This window comes from Aplidium turbinatum, chromosome 13, assembly GCF_918807975.1.
Source record: "Aplidium turbinatum chromosome 13, kaAplTurb1.1, whole genome shotgun sequence".
In the NCBI taxonomy this organism is placed as follows: Eukaryota; Metazoa; Chordata; class Ascidiacea; order Aplousobranchia; family Polyclinidae; genus Aplidium; species Aplidium turbinatum.
The window spans coordinates 18,487,726-18,508,278 of NC_137484.1; the positions used below are offsets into that span (position 1 = coordinate 18,487,726).

At 37.8% G+C, this 20,553-nt stretch overlaps 1 protein-coding gene across 1 annotated transcript; it reads right to left on the reverse strand.

Annotated features, from left to right (window-relative positions):
- Positions 1-1,659: 1,659 nt before the first annotated feature.
- On the reverse strand, positions 1,660-17,513 carry LOC145782194 (aldo-keto reductase family 1 member B1-like). The gene is made up of 8 exons (XM_082593964.1): positions 17,381-17,513; positions 15,811-15,978; positions 13,334-13,450; positions 12,623-12,700; positions 10,958-11,181; positions 10,499-10,664; positions 7,617-7,699; positions 1,660-2,253 (listed from the first exon to the last, which is right to left on the reverse strand). The coding sequence occupies exons 1-8, from the start codon at positions 17,447-17,449 to the stop codon at positions 2,190-2,192; spliced, it is 969 nt and encodes a 322-aa protein (XP_082450090.1). The 5' UTR covers positions 17,450-17,513; the 3' UTR covers positions 1,660-2,189.
- Positions 17,514-20,553: the final 3,040 nt, after the last annotated feature.

The window sequence follows — 20,553 nt, forward strand, 5'->3', positions numbered from 1 at the left end:
GTCTAAAAGATATGGGGTTTGAGCAACAGGACAAACCAGGTGTGAAGCAACTTTAATTTTCTTGTGAGAAGGGCAAAATAAACTATGACTATAAAAGTTAATATGAAATATAAAAAAGTTAATTAAAGGCTTCAGAAGTGGTATGGAAAAGTCTACTCTAGATAAAGTAATTAGACTATAGTAATTAATGGTGGGTGGTAGAGTGCGATAAAAACTTCCCCAGCTAACGGTTTAAATTGAAGTTGCGCTTTCTTGCATTCCCTTTCGGAGAGTTTTTTCTGTGATACGAAATTTGAACGTGGCGAGTAGAAAGTTTTTCAGTGCTCGAAGCCGGGTTCTTAATGCCTGGCAACACCAAACCATGTTTGACAACCAACCCGCTGAATTTGCAAATTCGCTAGCTGCAGATGCTGTTTCAAGCTCTATGTCTGCTGGCAACCATCTTTTGTTCGCAAGACGGGTGTAGGCCTAACCTTCCGGGCTTTGGAATCATAGAAGTATTGAACTGCATTTTGTAAAATGAAAAAGCAGATTGACATTTAGATCAGTGCATTATAACTGTTCCGTACAGATTACATGGGGATTAAAAAGGTGGTGAACCACTTATTCTTATCAAATTTAGTATAATTTCTTCTTGTTGAAAAGGAGCGGAGACGTGGAAGTGGTTATTTTTTGCAGCCGCTTATGTCCACACCATTTTTTTCAGAAAAGTAGGCTACTCAGCCATGAGGTGCTGTATATGGGCTAATCAAAACTATTTCCTCAGAGAGTGTATAATCCAGTCAGGTTTACTGTGTACCACCAAACTGACAAAAGTCACGCAGAAAATACAGCAAACAAAGAAATTCTTTTTTAAAAAAACCCTACAGCGACTATACTACAGTACTGCACGTACAACTGTTGCGTTGAGTTGTAGGTCAGCTGTAGAGCTGTTTTTTAAACGTAATAGTTTTTCACGCGGGAAAAAGTTAATTCAGTTAATTAAAGTCCCTGCTGCGAACGACGTAGCAAAATAAAGGGAAGACATTTTGCAAGCAGTAACGCTAACTGGATTAAAAGACTGACCGTTCGTGGTGAAGGTGATGGCTTAAAGTGACGTTATAAACGAACAAAAGACGTCTGGGGACCAATAAAAGGTGCTGTTACATGCGAATTGACGTTATAGGGGATGCTGTTGTAGCCGAACTACAATGTACGTAAAAGATAGGAATTCTGCTGGGACCGAGCGAAATGTGACGTAATAGGCGAATTGACGTTATAAACGTAGCCGTTATAGGCGAATTCTACTGTACCTTGATATCTCCACTGACAAGAATCTTTATGTTCCATTATGACTTGTAATTGTAACATAGGCTCCGTTAGCCTACATTTCTTATTTGTCTCAATTAGCCAGTTATCACTGGTGAGTTTAGGGGTGGCTGCTTGATTTGAAGACCTTGAATTGTCACTTCGCTGCAGTGATGCTATTATCATTTAACAATTTTACTACACATTGTTTTGATTTATCGTAGGCTACATCTTTTTCGCACCAGCCAATAAGCGTTTACAATGTAATTTTATCGATATTATTTATGTAAGTTCGCATAACGTTTGTATCAAGTAGAAGTAGACCTTACATTGTGATGTCATTGTTTACTCCAGTGGTTCTCAGTTTCAGTGGTCAGTCACGATACATTTATTTTGCATACAGTGCAACTGATAGCATCAACCAACCATATATTCCATGAAAAATAATGAGCGACAATATCAAACTAGAGGTTGTGTATTCACACGATACTGTAGTTCAGATGCGACATAGACCTACTGTATAATGCTTGAGGAGCCCTTTACCGTTTGGAAATTCTAGATTGTTGCAAGGAGATACTGGAATGCAGAAAATTTTTCACATGTCTGGCCCACACAGTCAGTTAAAGGAATCGACAGTGACATTTAGGGCTATTATACGACATTGGCTCAGTCCGCGAACCTTAAAACTTGAGGCTGTGACGCAAAGCAAATGGTTACTAGGTAAAGCACACAAATGAAAAATATATCGTCTGCCCACAGATAATACAGCGGTAGATCTCACGCTATACGGTAGTGGATATCCCATTAGCAGCATCATGTCGAGGTAATAAAGCGAAGAAGTTGCAGGTTATGACAAATATACAATAAGCTAATCATAGTGGGTTGATTACAGGCTATAATCGTTAAGCAGATGTCTGCTTTTCAGAGTAGTTTTCTTGAAAGGGGTTATGCTTGTGATTGGCAAACCTGCAAAAAAAAAAAATAAGCCAATGTGGTTAAAGCGTTTTATCGACTAGTCAACGCCAAGCTCAGCGGTTCCAAACTTAAGTTCACGGAACCTTAAGGATTAAAGAAGCGCTAAAGTTTATACATTTAAATCAAATCTAGATTTTCACTTTGAGTTATCCTTAAAAAAGGTTCGTGCATATAAAAAGGCTGAGATGCACTGGTCAAGTTGACGGCTATCTTCAAGTCAGTCGACACTTCCTACGCTGTGCTCCACAATACCAGCAGCAGAGAAAAGATAAACTACGACCCGCGTGATAGTGCATCGAACTCAGATCGAACCATATTTTTCTTCTCAAACTTCGTGTACAGTGAACTAGGGTTGGGACCCCGGGAAATCCCGGGATTTTAACCCGTTTTTCTGATCCCAATCTTGGGATTAATTTTATTATAATCCCGGGATTTCTAGAAAACATCTACAAAAGCTGATGTTGCGCCATGGGTAGTAAGTGATACTGCCATATCGCTTGAAGCTCATATTATTTTGGTTTTAAAGCAGGTTTACTATATCAGCTTCTTCTTCGTCGTATGAGCTTTCTTCCGGACTATATGTTTGGGCATGAGGTCATCAGCCACCCGACAGTCTCATCATCCAGGCCCTTCAGTCCAAGCGTTCCATGTGGTGGTTGATGGATTGAGCAGTCATGGACGACATGGTCTACTGTCTGGTCTGTGGCACCACACTCGCATCCCGGTGAGGGAGCCGGGCCCCATCTGCACATGTCTGAACGAAAGCGACCGACGCCGGTTCGTAGGCGGTTAAGCCGGACCCACGCAAGTCTTGCGAGGGACATTCCCGGAGGGTGGGGATCGACATCGGGTAGGAAATCACGGAGTCGGGAGATGTTGTTTTGCCACTCCGTGTTCCATGTGCAGCTTGTCCAGTGTGCCGCACTTATTCCAAGATCTTCAACGTTGTTCAGAAGCTGTCGTGCGGCGGGCGCAAATGGGCGTCTTGATTTTAGTCGCTGCTGTTCTCCAGGTAGGCGCTGGAATGTACTGTGGAGGAGGTGGTCGGGGTCCAGTGCGCAACGAGCAAGGGAAATCATGGCTCCTTTACGGCGAAGCTCAGCAGGTTGGATGCCTGCAAGGATGGGAAGGCAGTCTGTTGGAGTGGGACGCAGGCATCCAATCAGTGCATAGTGCGTCGTTGATGGTGGTGTCAATGTGGAGTACTATATCAGCTGGTTTTCTTGAACACTCCACATTAGTGTGATAATAATAACAGCCATGGCATAACAATGAACTACGCAATCGCTTCAGTCGTAGCATAGCCTAAGTGCAACTGGGTATTTTAGCGTTAAAAAGACGGTTGTGCCATGGTGCTGTTAGGACAGTTTCTGTTAATTCTGCCCTATCTTTTAGCGAAGGAGAAGTTAAATTTTAGCTCAGAATGGCGAATTTTGAAGATGTACAGTAAGTTTAAAGAGAAAATCCGAGGTGTGGCAAAACTTTTTCTTTTGTAAATCTACAGAAAAAGCAAAATGTAACTTCTGTCAAGTCGTTTTGAAAGAAGCTTCAGCGTTCGGCTGTGCCAAAAAATGGCGCGGTTCATGTATTTTTCCTTAACTTTCTGAAAAGTTGTAGTGGACTTTTACAAACACAAACGTAAAAAAAAATTGAAAATAATGACGTTACACGGTCGCGCTGGGCGTTTCTATGGTTAGCAGTACCCATTTTCATAAAAATTGTCATATTTCGAAAACCACTGGAGATAAAAAGATGAACGTTACATCAAAAGCTGCAAAAGTGGCATGTTTATATCTGCTCTAAGAACACTTTTTATTCTAGGACAACTTGAAAAATATTTATAAGCAAAAAACTCAATTGTACTATTTTTTTGTAGTAGGGGAGATGCAGGACCTATGAGACATTTTTTTTTCTTTTTTTGCTCTTATTTCTTCAGCTTATATCAAAACAAGACAACAATTTTAGAGAATATGGTCAAGGTCAATGTTTATTGACTGTGTAAATATCTTGACAGTCGAAATTATTTTTGTGAGGTTAAAGCTTATACATACTTTTTTAAAGAGTGTATAATCGGTCCTGCCCCTGAAGGACCTATTATACACAAGCAAACATTGAAAAACAAAACATGTTTTTTCACTTTCATTGCAAAAATAAACACATAAAAATGTGAAATAATAATACTTAGTGTCCATAAACATTTTAATTGCCAAAGTAAGATTAATTAGCGTTACATCAATAGCTCTTAACTGTGTAAGAGGAGTTTTCATAAGGGGGGTGTTAAACTCCTTTCCGCCATGGACAAAATTCACTATTTTTGTTAAAACGATTTTGAGCGTAAATGTAATATAATGCTGCTAGAAAACTAAGCTTTATTTTTAAAACGTACAAAAGTTAATTCTTCAAGTGCTTTAACTTATTGTAGGTCTATGATAGATCTTGGACGTTAATGTTTAATAGGTCCTTCAAGGATTCATTTCAAACGTGTGAAGGTGTGACAGAAAAGCTTGGAAGTTTGGCGACAACATCAGAGCAGGTTACTAAAAAAGCCATTGCCGTTGTTGATTATAACTGGAGTTGAGGTGACAAACACCAAAGACACATTTTCGAAGTATTGCTTCATGTAGACTCTTTATGGACAGACATATTGCAATTGCTCGAAATTGCAAGATTTTAGCACTGACAACAATGTTTTTCGTTTTATGTCTGTCCATAAAGAGTCTACATCAAGCAATAGCCTACTTCGAAAATGTGTATTTGGTATTTGTCACCTCAACTCCAGTTATAATCAACAACGGCAATGGCTTTTTTAGTAACCTGCTCTGATATTGTCGCCAAACTTCCAAGCTTTTCTGTCACACCTTCACACTTTTGAAATGAATCCTTGAAGGACCTATTAAACATTAACGTCCAAGATCTATCAGACCTACAATGAGTTAAGGCACTTGAAGAATTAACTTTTGTACGTTTTAAAAATAAAGCTTACTTTTCTAGCAGCATTATATTACATGTACGCTGCAAAAGTCATTTCAACAAAAATAGTGAATTTTGGCTGTGGCGGAAAAGAGTTTAACACCCCCCTTATAAAGACGCCTCTTACACAGTTAAGAGCTATTGATGTAACGCTAATTAATCTTACTTTGGCAATTAAAATGTTTATGGACACTAAGTATTATTATTTCACATTTTTATGTGTTTATTTTTGCAATGGAAGTGAAAAAAACATGTTTTGTTTTTCAATGTTTGCTTGTGTATAATAGGTCCTTCAGGGGCAGGACCGATTATACACTCTTTAAAAAAGTATGTATAAGCTTTAACCTCACAAAAATAATTTCGACAGTCAAGATATTTACACAGTCAAAAAACATTGACCTTGACCGTATTCTCTAAAACTGTTGTCTTATTTTGATATAAGCTGAAGAAATGAAAGCAAAAAAAGAAAAAAAATGTCTAATAGGTCCTGCATCTCCCCTACTACAAAAAATAGTAAAAATGAGTTTTTTGCTTATAAATATTTTTCAAGTTGTCCTAGAATAAAAAGTGTTCTTAGAGCAGATACAAACATGCCACTTCTGCAGCTTTTGATGTAACGTTCATCTTTTTATCTCCAGTGGTTTTCGAAATATGACAATTTTTATGAAAATGGGTACTGCTAACCATAGAAACGCCCAGCGCGACCGTGTGACGTCACTATTTAATTTTTTTTTCACGTTTGTGTTTGTAAAAGTCCACTACAAATTTTCAGAAAGTTAAGGAAAAATCCATGAACCGCGCCATTTTTTGGCACAGCCTATTCAGTATTCAGCGTCCAGTACAAAGGGATTAATAACTAAATTTGGAAATAAGAAAGGACTTGAAGAGAAGCTTTAGGTTTCGAATCGACGAGCGTCGGAATGCCGAACTGGTTCACGTTTTTGGATACCCCAAGAAACCTTTCTACATTGATCAACCGCAGGATCAGCTTGATCATAAAATAAAGCATCAGAAACTCGCTGCCCTGGCCACGAACCTTCTTCAAAGATTGTTCCCAAGCCCACCTGTTGAATTGGATCGAGGCTCTACTGAACAGCATGAAAATGCCATTACAGAAGATAGTAGCCATGACACTGAAATGACTTTACCTCAAGAGTCGCATGCTTTCGTAGCAGAAGATGAAAGTAAAGAGGCACAAAATTGATGTCGGCGCTCGAGTAATGCAAAAGAAATGCTGCTATATGAAGCAAGCAAAAAAGACCAGAAAACCTGAACAATATATATGAGGCATTGAAAAGTATTAAGCCAACATCTGTTGAGGCTGAACGTGCATTTTCAGCTCTTGGATATTTTGCAAGCAAAATCAGAAAGCGTCTTAACAACGACACTCTCGGAGCTCTCATGTTTTTGCGTCAATATTACCATAAATAAATGTGGTTTGTGTAGCTTGCATGTGTATTTTCCTACTTTTCTAATTAATTATCCCGATCCCGGGATTTCAAATTTGATCCCGAAATCCCAACCCTACAGCCAACAAAACAATTGTAATCCGCACACAATCAATCAAGCACCGCTAAATAAACTTCTCGGCAATCGCTTCAAAAATTCTCCGATAGCAATTTGACTTTGAGCGCTTTTTCATCAAAAATTGTCTTTGGGTAGCTTCAAGGTGTTTCACAACAAAGGGCTACGATGTCATTGTTCCCAGTCAATCGTTATCTTGCTTTTTTCCCCCGGGAACCCAAAAACTATTTTTGTCCCAAACAACTTCAAATTTTTCCATATAGTTGATAGAATTTCCCCATTGACGACACTGATCTGCCTTGTGAGAGTTTGAATTCTCATTTCGTCATAGCTAAGCATTGCGAATTTAAAGCTCATACAATTTATTCAAAGCTACAGAAGCGTAGCCAGATGGGCAGTTTCGTTTCCCAATTTGGGAAAATTTAAAAATTGTCGGAAGAAATTTCAGTTGGGAAAATTATGAGGTTTTGGAAAAAGCCGAGAGAGAGGCTTTTGCTGGAGACTTCCCAAAACCGGCGCTTAAAAAAGCGAAAGCCCTTTTTGAAGACAGTCTGGAACGATTGTGCAAGATTTGCAACTTAACGCGCTGGTGAAATGTAATTGCAATTTTGGGAATTTACGAAGCGATTCTGGGGAAATTCATTTAGCGGCGGCATATGGCAGCACTGAGCTGCAGGCGTAGCAATATCAAACGGAGTTGAATTTTCGATTAATAAAATACACTCGTCTGGTAAAGTAGTGCTTACGTAGAATTGCAAAGTCAGTCGAAAAGGCTTATTGTAGCTAGCCAGTCAAATCACATTAGCAGCTGTTTAGATAATCACTCTTTGTTCACCGCTATTGCAACAGTTGACACTTACTGAGCCAAGGCACAAACTCTGAAATTGAGATTGAGTCCAAGAATTGTGTTCATGTCTTCCTTGGACAAATTGAAGTCGAATACCTACAGGAAATTCAAAAAATTGTCATTTCACAACTGACTGCTGCGGATCAACAGTGACTTGTTCAACAAACGAAGGTCTTCATTATGTTGATTGACACTATATGGCTTAAGTAAGACTGGACAGAGAAAAGTAAACCCACGTGAGCAGCAATTTATTCCGAGTTACGAGACCATCTTTCTGGTGTAGAATGGACTAAGGCACGATACCCATTAAGATCACGGGGTTGTGCTTTGGAAAAAGTCAATAACATGCTTGAAAGGGCACCATACATGCGCCAACAAATTTTCAACATCGCAGAAAATCTAGTGGTACCGACACAGCACCAACTAATAATGAACAGAACACTAAAAACTTTTAGTAACGTAGTCGAGATGCCCCTTCTTCAAAACAGACTTATCTCAATAAATAGTACAAGTACAACAAAGAGGCAAAGCTCTGGCTAGTAAAAAAATCCTCTCTGGCTAGTTTTTTTCGTACATTGACCAAGTTTTTAGCAAAATGTCCTAAAAACTTGAAGTGAATTTCGTTAACACGCATAAATCGATTTTAGTGATAGAAAACACAATTTTTGGCAATCGGAATACAAGACGCAGACTTGTAATTAGACGTTGATCCAATGTCTTAGGCTATTACGTGTGATAAACCTAAAGTTAGCACCACCGAAAGGAAATATTTTTTATCAGAAAAATTAAACAGAAAATTACTGAATTTTTTAAAGTCATTTCGAACAAATACTCGAAAAGTCTCAGCAAAAAAATAGCAGCTCTCTGGTGAAGAAATAATAGAAGACCAAACAAAGTTTTCCCCATTTTTAAAGCAACTGCCACAAAATTATAAGTACAACAAAACCACAAGCCTACAAACATAAAAGTAACACACGGAAAAGTCAACCCATACAGAGAATGGCAACTGAACCATCCAAAAATGCAACACCCAAAAACAAACCATAAATCGCTTTATATTTTAATGCCCAGCTACCACGAAGATATCACACATCACCAGTAGCGTAGCCAGGAATTTTGAAAGGGGGGGTTTTGCCCACCTAGCGGCGGGGGATCTGGGGGCCTCCCCCAGAAAATTTTGAAAAATTACTTTGAATTTGGTGCATTCTGAGAGCATTTATAACAAAAATGTGGGTACGAATATTCCTGTAAAATGGTGCTGTCCGGTAGCATAGCAAAAGGATAAGATCAAGTTTTCTTCGGCATTTTTCGGAAATAAAGCTTAGTCTCTGTGTTTTCTTGTTGCTAATTCCTGGCTGAGATGTTTGGTATTGGCAAAACTCGCTCTTTTAATGCAATTTTGTTTAAAATTAGGCAATTTTTTTTTAGACTGAAAGCATTATTCTCAATATCGTGACGTCATACGCGTGCCAAAGGGGGGGGGGGGGGGGTTTCCAAATTAACTTGTGCCTAAAAAGTCAAACAATCACACTGTTTCTATTCGTTGTATTGCATGAGATTCAAGCGAAAGCTGTTCGTGTTAAACTACTTCCTGTTTGAATGAAGGCTGTGCTATTGCGTCCAGTGCAAAACTTTAAAATTTTTAGAACAGCACAACTTATGAACAACCGATTCGAGCTTCCACGTAGGATGACAAATAACAGCTTTTGTCTGAAACCTAAATGGCAACAAGTCATTTCTCAAAAAAAGAAACTATCGTGAAATGCTATATATATAATATACTGAAAAGTTCGGGTGTTCATCAGGACAATTATCGTTTCTAGCACTAGTTGTAACGTTCATCTGAAGAAATTGAAAGTAAAAGCAACAACAAACAGAATGGTTTAATTAACTGGTCAGAAACAAAAAATTTGAAAAATGAAAGTAATTATTATCAACGCACCACGGTAGAAAATTGCTTCATCAATATCACATCAAAACATTGCAATGTACTCAACCGGAACGACCGAAACCTTTTACCAAAACCTTATAAATCATTGTTGTTTCGACACGCAGGCTTCAAGTCTACTTAAAAACAGTTGAAAACGTGATTGTAAGTTAATTTTGTCTCGAATTTCTAGTGGTCTTCACTACTTCGAATTTATGTTTATTGTTGGAAGTTTTTACGTAATTTAACGTCGAAAGTAACCACACATCATTAGCCAACTTTAAAATATTGTGTTCGATTTTTCTTGCCTTCAATCGCATTTTTTCTGTTGGTCGTCACTATTTCGAATTTTATGTTTATTGTTGGAAGTTTTTCCGTAATTTAATGTGGAAAGTAACCGCTCACACATCATTGGCCAATTTTTTAAAATATTGTGTGTTTTATTTTTTCTTGCCTTCAATCGCACTGCAGTATATAACCTTGTGAAATTTTATTTTGTATGTTATTCGCTCTGAAGATGCGCATTGTCATGGTGCGCGAAACGTCAGTGAAGCGATAAACCATCCTGTTTGTTGTTACTTTTACTTTCAATTTCATCAGATGAACGTTGCAACTAGTGCTAGAAGCGAAATGCTATAGATAAAATTTCTTTGGCTAATAACTTTTTTGGAAAACGATTTCAAATCTTGTGCCAATGAAGACCGACCATACCCAGTCTTGACACTTTATTTTGTTAAAATTTCAAACAAGCATCCTCACAAAAAAGTTTGTACCGCAGTTTATACACAACGCCAACTACGATCTTAATTTTAAATTATCCTGCTCGTTCCCAGCCAGGAAAGACGTTGAAACAAAGTAAACATGCAACTTTTGCCGGATAGGTAAAAAGCATAGCGACGACTTATATAGTACAGTCGTCTATTTTTCAACGTCGATCAATAAAACTGTGTTGAGCATTTGCAACAAACCTGAAAGTTCGACCGGATCCTGCTTGGTGTGACACTTTTAGGAATGACAACCAGTCCTCTTTCAATGGGGAATCTCAAAACAACTTGAGCTGGGGTTTTGCCGATTTTCTTCGCTATTTCAATGATCTTAGGATTCTCAAGCACCACTGGTTCTTCTTTTTTTGCCCTAATATAAAATTGATGTTAAATTATGCTTTATTGTAGTCTAACCTAAACTACATCATGCAAAAATAGTAGTAATCACTAATCAAAATTCAGTAGCCGGCTTGAAAGCTTTACAGCGCACTATCGGGGCAGTCGACTGGTGAAAGCACCTGGCACGACACTCGGAAGACAGTCATGAATTCACAAACCATCAAGAGCAGGAGAGTGGTCTCTAGCGAGGCACTTAACGATATTTTGGGTAGACACAAAGATTCACTTCTTGTCTGCTTAAAAACGTGCACTAATGACTCTTACCAAGGACGACCTGGTGAACCAAGAGGGCCGTAAGCAGTCACAACAATGTCATTTGCTTTGCAAAAATTGATAAGATCTTCTTCAACAAGATATGGATGAACTTCTATCTGATTCGTCGCTGGCTTGACTGAACATTCTTTCATAATTCGTGTCAGTTGATATTGATTGAAATTGGAAACGCCAATGTCCCGAACCAGGCCTTCTTTTTGCAATTCCTCCATGGCCTAAAACATGTTTTTTGACTTACAAAACAAGCCTTCTTCAAGACTCTGCTAAAATGTTAGAATGTGGACTTTAAAAGACAAATATCAACTTTTACTTGACTGTTGTGTATTAGTGTGGTCAGTCAGAAATGACGTTGCATGACTCATTTCTTTTTTTTGTTGTGTCACAGTTGAAGATTAGTGTTAGAAGATTAATGTCGTATCACAGTGAGTGGTTGAACATTTACACTAAGTGGACGGAAAAAGCAAGTAAGCCAATCTTCGGGTCCACGTTCAAGCACATCTTTCGGTGTCTTGCCACCGACACAGCGACATGTTCTTGAGCGGCGTCAAACAGTCTTTTAAGTGCTGTACCAAGAACCTCTCCACTCGGCTACACAGCCGACATAATACGAATAAACCAAAAGTGGTTAACTTATGAAGTATAAATAATGCTTTGGTGATAGAATCAAATAAAACTATTAAAGACTACTATTGTCGGCTGAGTGGCGAGTGAGAACGTCTGAGCAACGCTCGAAAGACGTCGGTTTGGCATCGCTGTCGTCCACAACCGATGGTCAAATAATGGAAGCAGCTGACTCTATGACTATGTCCCTTCGCGGCTTTTTGTTGTGTGATGTTGCCATGTTGCATCTGTTAGTGCAGTGCATGCTGTCGCAAAGTCAAACATGATGTATTATTATTACTACTTTTAACTTTAATAAAAGTAGGATCCTCTCTCTCTCTGGGAGCACGTCTTTCAGATGCAGACAGTTGGGTGCCGGTCAAATAGGCGCGCACAGTGTGGCGTCAGTATATTTAGGTACGGAGCACTGTGGCGCCTGTTCATTTAGGTGCTATTCTTAGTAAAGTCTGCAGATCATATCAGCTTGGCAGGTAGGGCAATGCTTTTCACACAAAATGTTATATTGAACAGAAAAATATGTCATGGCTTCCGTGAGTAAAGCTGCTTTATCTGGCAATGCTTTTCACACAAAATGTTATATTGAACAGAAAAATATGTCATGGCTTCCCTGAGTGAAGTTGCTTAAACCGGCAATGCTTTTCATACAAAATGTCATATTGAACAGAAAAATACGTCATGGCTTCCGTGAGTGAAGCTGCTTAAACCGGCAATGCTTTTCACACAAAATGTTACATTAAACATAAAAATATATTGTTGTTTTAATGCGCGTGTTCGGCATTTATTTGTTAGTCCAGGTTTGCGTCGGCGAAAGCTTTATCAATAAATTTTTCCAGTTTTCGAACATTACTGAATTCAGTATTGGGTGTCGCCTGTTTGACCAGCACCGAACTGTCTGCACCTAAAAGACGTGGACCCCCTCTCTATTTTGCTTTAAAGAAGCCAGGTCTTTGAAGCAAAATGAAAAGAGGGTAGTTTCAATAAAATTAAAATACGGTAGGACAATTTATTAAAAATAGAATATCTACAAATACTCACCTTCCACGTATCAACATAGTCGGTGTCATCAGGTATGGCATCTCCTTTTTCATTGACGGGAAACAAATTTCCATTGTTCTGTAGAAATATGTAACACATAAAATGTAACAAACGAATGAATTGTTTCGCAACAGCCTGCAGTCGCAAGTATTAACACAGCGATAGGCACGTGTTTCACGGTTCAATAAATCAATAAACACATACCCCAGACCAGGCGTAATCAAAACAGTAGGTCGTCACGTCCCTTTTACGGTAGGTTTACAACTAAGCCAATAAAAGCGGAAATGTGCCCGAAACTCACGAGAGTTTCTCAGTTAGTAACGATAACGAAACGCTTCCTTCTTCACAATGTTCAGGCCAATTTTTCAGTTTGATTTTGATACTCTGGATGGTTGACTTGAAACAGACAAGTAAACAGAATCGCGTGGCTTTTGTTACTCCAACGGAAGTGACCTGTTTTCACTGCTGAAACATGTTCGTTATGATTTGCATACCGATAATAGTGCATTGTGTTCAGCTTAACAAAGTCTAACCTAAAAATATCAATACAAACGAAGTTTCACACGAGTCAGTTCAATCATAAACAGCTAACAATCGATTTCGATCAGCTAGATAACCTAATAGAAATCCAAATAGAATTTCTATTTGAATAAGCTTAACTGAAATTATGCAGAGTACCACATATACAATATTCCAAAGTGTGATACATACCACAAACCCCATAGGCCAATGCATCAGATAGAGATCCAAATAGTCCAACTTTAACTGCTGAAGTGTGCTTACAAGTGCTGGTTTAACATCCTTGGCTGCATGAAAGGTGCACCATAGCTGGATAATAAGTACCGGCTGTTAAACTATGTTATGAATTAAAAAGTAATAGCTAGCATTCTTAGTTTCCAGTTCAAGCTCTTTGACACATTTTTGAACATTACATTCAAGATAGCAAAAGACAATAACTCTGCTGTGCACAGGATAATTTCCGGCTAGTCTAGTACACTACCAGCATTTAAAAAGTTAAAATAGTCAATATTAGTTACTCCCAATAAACAATACGGTAGCCTACAGCAGATCTTTAAGAATGCATCACACATAAACATTAAACAAGAGCAATCAGTCCAGGGTTGAAAAAAAAACATAATTTAAAAAAAATTGGATTTTTTAAATATTTGTTTTATGTTTGTTTAGAGGGGAGGATCATTTTTAATCAAAATAGCACATCTTCTTGAAATACGTGTGACTTTTAAGGCTTAGTTTTAGCACGTCTTTTGCTTTACATGCTAAAAAAAACATTTGACTTATTTCTTTATTGTTTGATTTAAATCAAACAACCCTGGAAACTACAGCTGGTTTTAATAACCATCTTAAAGTACAATCTATATACTGCTGTCTGTTTGCAATTTTAGTCTAGCTGGAAATACTCTGCAGTTGCAGAAGGGGAACATCGAACAATATTTGATTCATAACAGTACTCGGTAAAAATTGCTCCAGAAAATATCCGCTCCAATAAACATCCCACCAGAAAAAACCCATCCTGGAAAATATCAACCTGGAAAAATACACCCAATAAATCAGTGGTTCCTAAATTGGGTGCCAGCACCCCCTGGGGATGTTTGCAACCATGAAGGGGGCGCTGGCTATAAAGTGGGCGATTGGGGGCACTGAGAATAAATCGGGGCAGTTAAAAGGAAAGGATTGCAAACCATTCTTTTGTCATGTTTCGCTTCAAAGAAATACAAAAGAAGGTGACTATAACAGCTTTGTGGCAATTATGTTGGCAACGTTGCTTCGTAGTGCCTTAGGCTTACAAGTTTGTTGAGGTTGAGGTTGTAACGCATGACTTACTTTGAAGCACTACGATTACGCAAATCCGATCTTACAATCCGAGAGTATTATGATCGAGTGTTCGCCTTAATCTATCTTTGAAAACTGTCATCAAAACATACTAGCCTACTCCACACCGAAGTACCATGGCTTTCCAAGGGAAATTACCTTCCATGATTTTATTCGCTGTTTAAAACTGTCGTGGAATTTCTACAGGATTGTGAGTGTAACCCTGGTCTTGCGAATGACGTCCTGGTTGTGAGAAATGATATAGCCTACTTGTCAGACATATTTTCAAAATTTAATGAATTGAATTTATCCCTTCAGGATAACGAAATAAGCTCGTGGTGTATCAGCACTATTTAGCTAGACGAAAATGTTTCCAATTCTCGAGCTTGCATCAACTTGATACCAATGACAAAGGCACATCTGATGTTGAAGTATAAACATAAAGCAATCATCTTCAAGAAGTACACAAGACATGGGAGTTCGATTCCAGGATGTATATATTTCAGTTAGAAATCCCTGACTGGATAATTAATCAACCCATTCTGTGATATTTCTAAAAATGGAATTTTTGAAGAGGAACTGATAATAACATTGCAAAGCGATTTTGCACTCAAACCAAAGTTCAATATCGTGTATCAATCGTTCTAGCTACAGACCCAAATCAAAGAGAAATACCCTCACGTGTGGAATAGGGTCAAAGTTTTTATCATTGCCTTTCCCAGCTCATATTTGGTGGAGCGTGCTTTCAGAGCTTGCATGATGCTCTGGGCTACGGCCGTGTGACACACGATGAAGAAGTGCCGTGACAACGCTTCTGGATAACAAAAGAAACCATCTTGACATAGCTAGATTAAGATTGTTCCTATCCAAATTGAAACCCGATATCAAGAGGCTGATGACATTACACCGGTCTCATCCATCTCATTAGAGTTGGACTTTAAGTTGTGATGAGTGGAAAATAACTTTGGTTTTACTACTTTTGTCGAAGGGGGCTTTTGGTACTCTGTTTGTTGTCCAGGGGGCATTATTAAAAAAGTTTGGGAAACACTGCACTAAATGGTTTCAACTATTGAGGGGGAAATATTTACTGGGAGGAAATATTTACTACATACCGTACGGTACTTCAGAAGGATTTTTTGGGGTAATATTATCAGTGTGGAACATTTTGGGGATGTTTACCAGGGTAGTTTTTTTGTCTGAGTGGAATATTTTCCAGGGAGGTTATTTACGCCTAGTCTTCACAAGTTAAAAAATACTAGACACAAGAATAACTTATGTCTGTAGGGATATCCAAACAATTACCGAAGTATTAACTTTTTAAAATATGAAAAAAGTCATTCGTACACACAAGATAATACCTTGTCAGTAATAAACAGATCTTCTCTTTTAACTGTTTTATCATTGATTTTACTTTTGATGCCATTCCCAACTTCTTCCTGATTTCCGTATAATGTAGCACCATCAATATGACGATATCCACACGAAATAGCTTCTTCAACAGCTGCCTGGGCTTCACCAGGTTTTGACTGAACACACAACATGTACAAAAAATTATTTAAAAACTTACTTTCGCTTCATAAACGCTTCAGAGGATGTATTGTATATCACATTGCACAATTTTTACGGTCTTGCTGCTTATGCCATGAAATTACAACAGCTGTCACCAGCTTGTACTGTACAATGCAGGAACAATAAAACGGTTACTAAAAACAAAAGGTTTGAAAAATATGCAGTAATAATTTCATATAGGGATAAGGTTCATGTGCATATTTGCAACCATCGACTTAATTGCTTAACGTTACAAATTTGTAAATATTTTGCAATTTAAAAAATTTTACAGAAAAAATTTATGAATGTTATCACAACTTGTGTAAGTTTTATCATTCTACGTTAACTATGTGACTTGTTTTTTGGTTTTCAAATTACGTTTTTAGAAAAACTCCGCTTCTTACAAAAAATGGCATCCTGAAGTTTAAGTGACCTATGAAAATAAATATGTCAAAAAGTACTTTTATCCAGGTCATCGTGTCTATCCGGTCATAGCATTATTTACAAATTGTTTTGTTTGGTGGATCACGCAGAATTATTCTGTTAGAATGACAGTGTTGTTTGGACGCATTTTGGGATTAAAACAGCAAACATAAAATGCGCTATTGCTAATTTAATCCACACAACAATACCAACAAATTATTACATGCTTATTGCTTATGCGTATGAAAATATTTATAAAAAAAGAGTACATAACTGCTTAAGTGTGATTAAGTATGACTTTCAGAGATCTCAAAAAAATGGTTGCAAATACGCACATGCACTATATACAAGACAGTTTTATATAAAATTTTCAGGTCTTCACTCTTCGGGTTTTATACCAATCACACCTCAGACATATAATGTTTCTTTTTGTCATCTTTTTTATGGTGCTAGTTGGTTTAAAACCTTCAACGCGAACTTCTTGTGAATACACAAATCGAAGTACACCAACCAAGTGTACAAACTTAATAGTTTTATAAAAACATCATACCATTCATTGTATAACTGGGAGGAAAGATACTCATGTTACTTTTTGTCATGGGAAAATGAATAATTTACACACAGCAGAATTTCAACCTATGTTGATGTATGGTTGATTGGATGTAACTTTTTATCCAATGAGATGCACAAAAGGTGCATTCTTATTCATACATACAAAAAACAAGTTAATAACACATGTGCAACAAACATGAAACATTAGCAGAGTGTAGCATAATTCACCAAACCCTGGCTCCTCTGACATTAGCAATTAGCATGGTTCCAACTTGTTGTCAATCAAACCTATTTCTTGTGTGCACAAAATAAAATTAAATTAGTTTCTACACTTTGCAGTAAAAATGACAGAAAACCGTGGAGTGGTGACAGTGCATACGCCTATTCGATAAAAAACAAGTGTACCTGCCACGTTCCGAGTCCCACAACTGGTATTTTTCGTCCACTGTTAAATGTTACAGTTGGCCCAGACATGATGCAGAGATTTATTTGCTAATTTAATGTGACTAAATATATCAGTCTGCTTAAAAATAAAGACTTACTATAAAGTGAATAGCAATATGTCTATGCATTTACCTTACTTTTTAAACCATCTTGCACTTATCATTACCTATCCACCGGAGGCCTGGGCTGGTGGAAAACTGCACATGCCTGCAGGATGCAGAGATAAGAAACTTGCCCACTGCATTTCAACAGAGAAGATTATGGTGCGTGTATTTCAGTGGCATGTGGTGACTGGTGTTTCTTTCTTTGCATATTGTGATCAGTGCTTCCACTTTTACAAAACTAGATTACCACTTGTATTACCACATTTGTCCTCAGATTACCACATTTTTTACTATGATTTTCTTCCCAATTTAACCATATTTTTACTTACTTTTACATGAACAAAGTAGCTATTTTTACCTATTTGTTGCCATGGTTACAATCAGCTGTTGTCAAAGTTAGGATTAAAGTTAGGAAGGGTTAGACTTAGGAATAAGGTTAGGGATTTGATCTTTACCCAGAACTAAAAAAAAATTCCAAAATGCAAGTTTTTGTTTTCAACAGCTTTAAACTTTTCTCAAATTGGGACAGAATTCGGTGCTGGTTTAGCATCGGCCGCCTTGGTCAGTGACGTCATTAAAATGTGTGACGTCATGCAAAAAAACGAAACTACTTTTAAAAAGGGTGCAAAAACGCGGAACAGAAGTAAAAGCGGAAAGGCTATTGATTTTTTAATATTTGTAGTGAATAGTGCCTCCTAGCTTTCTCATTTCTGCTCGGATTTTAACAATTTTCCTATCGTTGGAAAGCATAATGCCTCATCTACCCGAATGGATTAATTGTCAGTCTAAAGTAGGCATTACATTTATGTAGCGCTAACTTAAACTTTACTATTTTGTACCAATTCTCAGCAATTCAATTTTTACAATAAAAATACCAAACCAACACAAATTAAAAGATTATGTCTTGGTTTATTCATATGTTAACTTTCACATTTATATCTAATCCACAAAACGAGCAATCGTTGTTCAAACGTAACCGCTCGACGAAGCTTTTTTCCAATGCATTTTTCAAGGCGATTCGATCGTGGTTCAGTAGCCTATAAGCCGCCCACTGTTTGCTGTGATCGATGAATACTGCCTCCACCAAATGTGTTGTAGCTTTCTCATTTCTGCTCGGACTTTAACAGTTTTACCATCGTTGGAAAGCACGATACTGCATCTATCCGATTAAATTGGTTGCAAGTTTAAAGTATGCATTACATTGACCTAGCGCTAACTTAAACTTTACTATTTTGTACCAATTCTCAGCAATTCAATTTTTACAATAAAAATACCAAACCATCACAAATTAAAAGAGTGTGTCTTGCTTTATTCACCTAACAACTTTCACGTTTATATGTTATCTACAAAACGAAAAATCGTTGTTCAAACGTAACCGCCCAACGAGGCTTTTTTCCAATGCATTTTTCAAGGCGATTCGATCGTGGTTCAGTATGAGCCGCCCACAGTTTGCTGTGATCGATGAATACTGCCTCCACCAAATACGCTGTAGCTTTCTCATTTCTGCTCGCATTCTAACAATTTTACTATCATTGGATGGTATTATGCTTCATCTACCCGAATGGATTAATTGCCAATCCAAAGTAGGCATTATATTTATGTAGCGTTAACTTAAACTTTACTATTTTGTACCAACTCTCCGCAATTCATTTTTTACAATAAAAATACCAAACCAACACAAATTAAAAGAGTATGTCTTGGTTTATTCATATGTTAACTTTCACATTTATATCTAATCCACAAAACGAGCAATCGTTTTTCAAACGTAACCGCTCGACGAAGCTTTTTTCCAATGCATTTTTCAAATCGATTCGATCGTGGTTCAGTATGAGCCGCCCACAGTTTGCTGTGATCGATGAATACTGCCTCCACCAAATATGCTGTAGCTTTCTCATTTCTGCTCGGACTTTAACAGTTTTACCATCGTTGGAAAGCACGATACTGCATCTATCCGAATTAATTGGTTGCAAGTTTAAAGTAGGCATTATATTGATCTAGCGCTAACTTAAACTTTACTATTTTGTACCAATTCTTAGCAATTCAACTTTTTAAATAAAAATACCAAACCAACACAAATTAAAAGAGTATGTCTTGGTTTATTCATATGTTAACTTTCACATTTATATCTAATCAACAAAACGAGCAATCGTTTTTCAAACGTAACCGCTCGACGAAGCTTTTTTGCAATGCATTTTTCAAGGCGATTTGATCGTGGTTCAGTATGAGCCGCCCACATAGTCTGGGAGCCTACGACAGAAGATTTCACCCCATAAGGTACAAAAGGTTTGACCCCTTGAAGTTACTGGGGTCAACCATGTCACTCACAAAAAGTATGGAAGATTGACCGCACCGGGTGGATCTGGACCCTAGAGCCCCCTAAAAAGCCCAAAAAGGGGGTTAATTTCACCCCATAAGGTACATGGACCAAACTTGGTGAAAACGAAGTTCTATGTCAGGACATCACAAAAATATTAAATCTAACAATATTTTCGAGTGGAAAGGTGATGTAAGACTCCCTCCAAAGTGACCCCCCAGGGGGTTAATTTCACCCCATAAGGTACATGGACCAAAGTTGGTCAAAACGAAGTCTTATGTCAGGACATCACAAAAATATCAAATCTAACAATATTTTCGGGTGGAAAGGTGATGTAAGATGCCTTCAAAGTGACTTCCCTTAATGTGACCCCCTCGGAAGGTTTATTCCACCCCATAAGGTACATGGACCAAACTTGGTCAAAATGAAGTCTTATGTCAGGACATCACAAAAATATCAAATCTAACAATATTTTCGGGTGGAAAGGTGGTGTAAGATGACTTCAAAGTGACTTTCCTTAATGTGACCCCCTCGGAAGGTGTATTTCACCCCATAAAGTACATGGACCAAACTTGGTCAAAACGAAGTCTTATGTCAGGACATCACAAAAATATCAAATCTAACAATATTTTCGGGTGGAAAGGTGATGTAAGATGTCATCAAAGTGACCCCCAGAGGGTTTATTTCACCATAGAGTACATGGACCAAACGTGGTC

Bases quoted from the DNA above. Each gene is read 5' to 3' on its own strand.
- LOC145782194 (XM_082593964.1), bottom strand. From the start codon at position 17,449: ATGTCTGGGCCAACTGTAACATTTAACAGTGGACGAAAAATACCAGTT. The intron at 15,979-17,380 runs GTACACTTGTTT...TTGTGTGTTCAG, and splicing joins TGGGACTCGGAACGTGGCAG to TCAAAACCTGGTGAAGCCCA. The intron at 12,701-13,333 runs GTATGTATCACA...ATATTTCTACAG, and splicing joins ATTGGCCTATGGGGTTTGTG to AACAATGGAAATTTGTTTCC.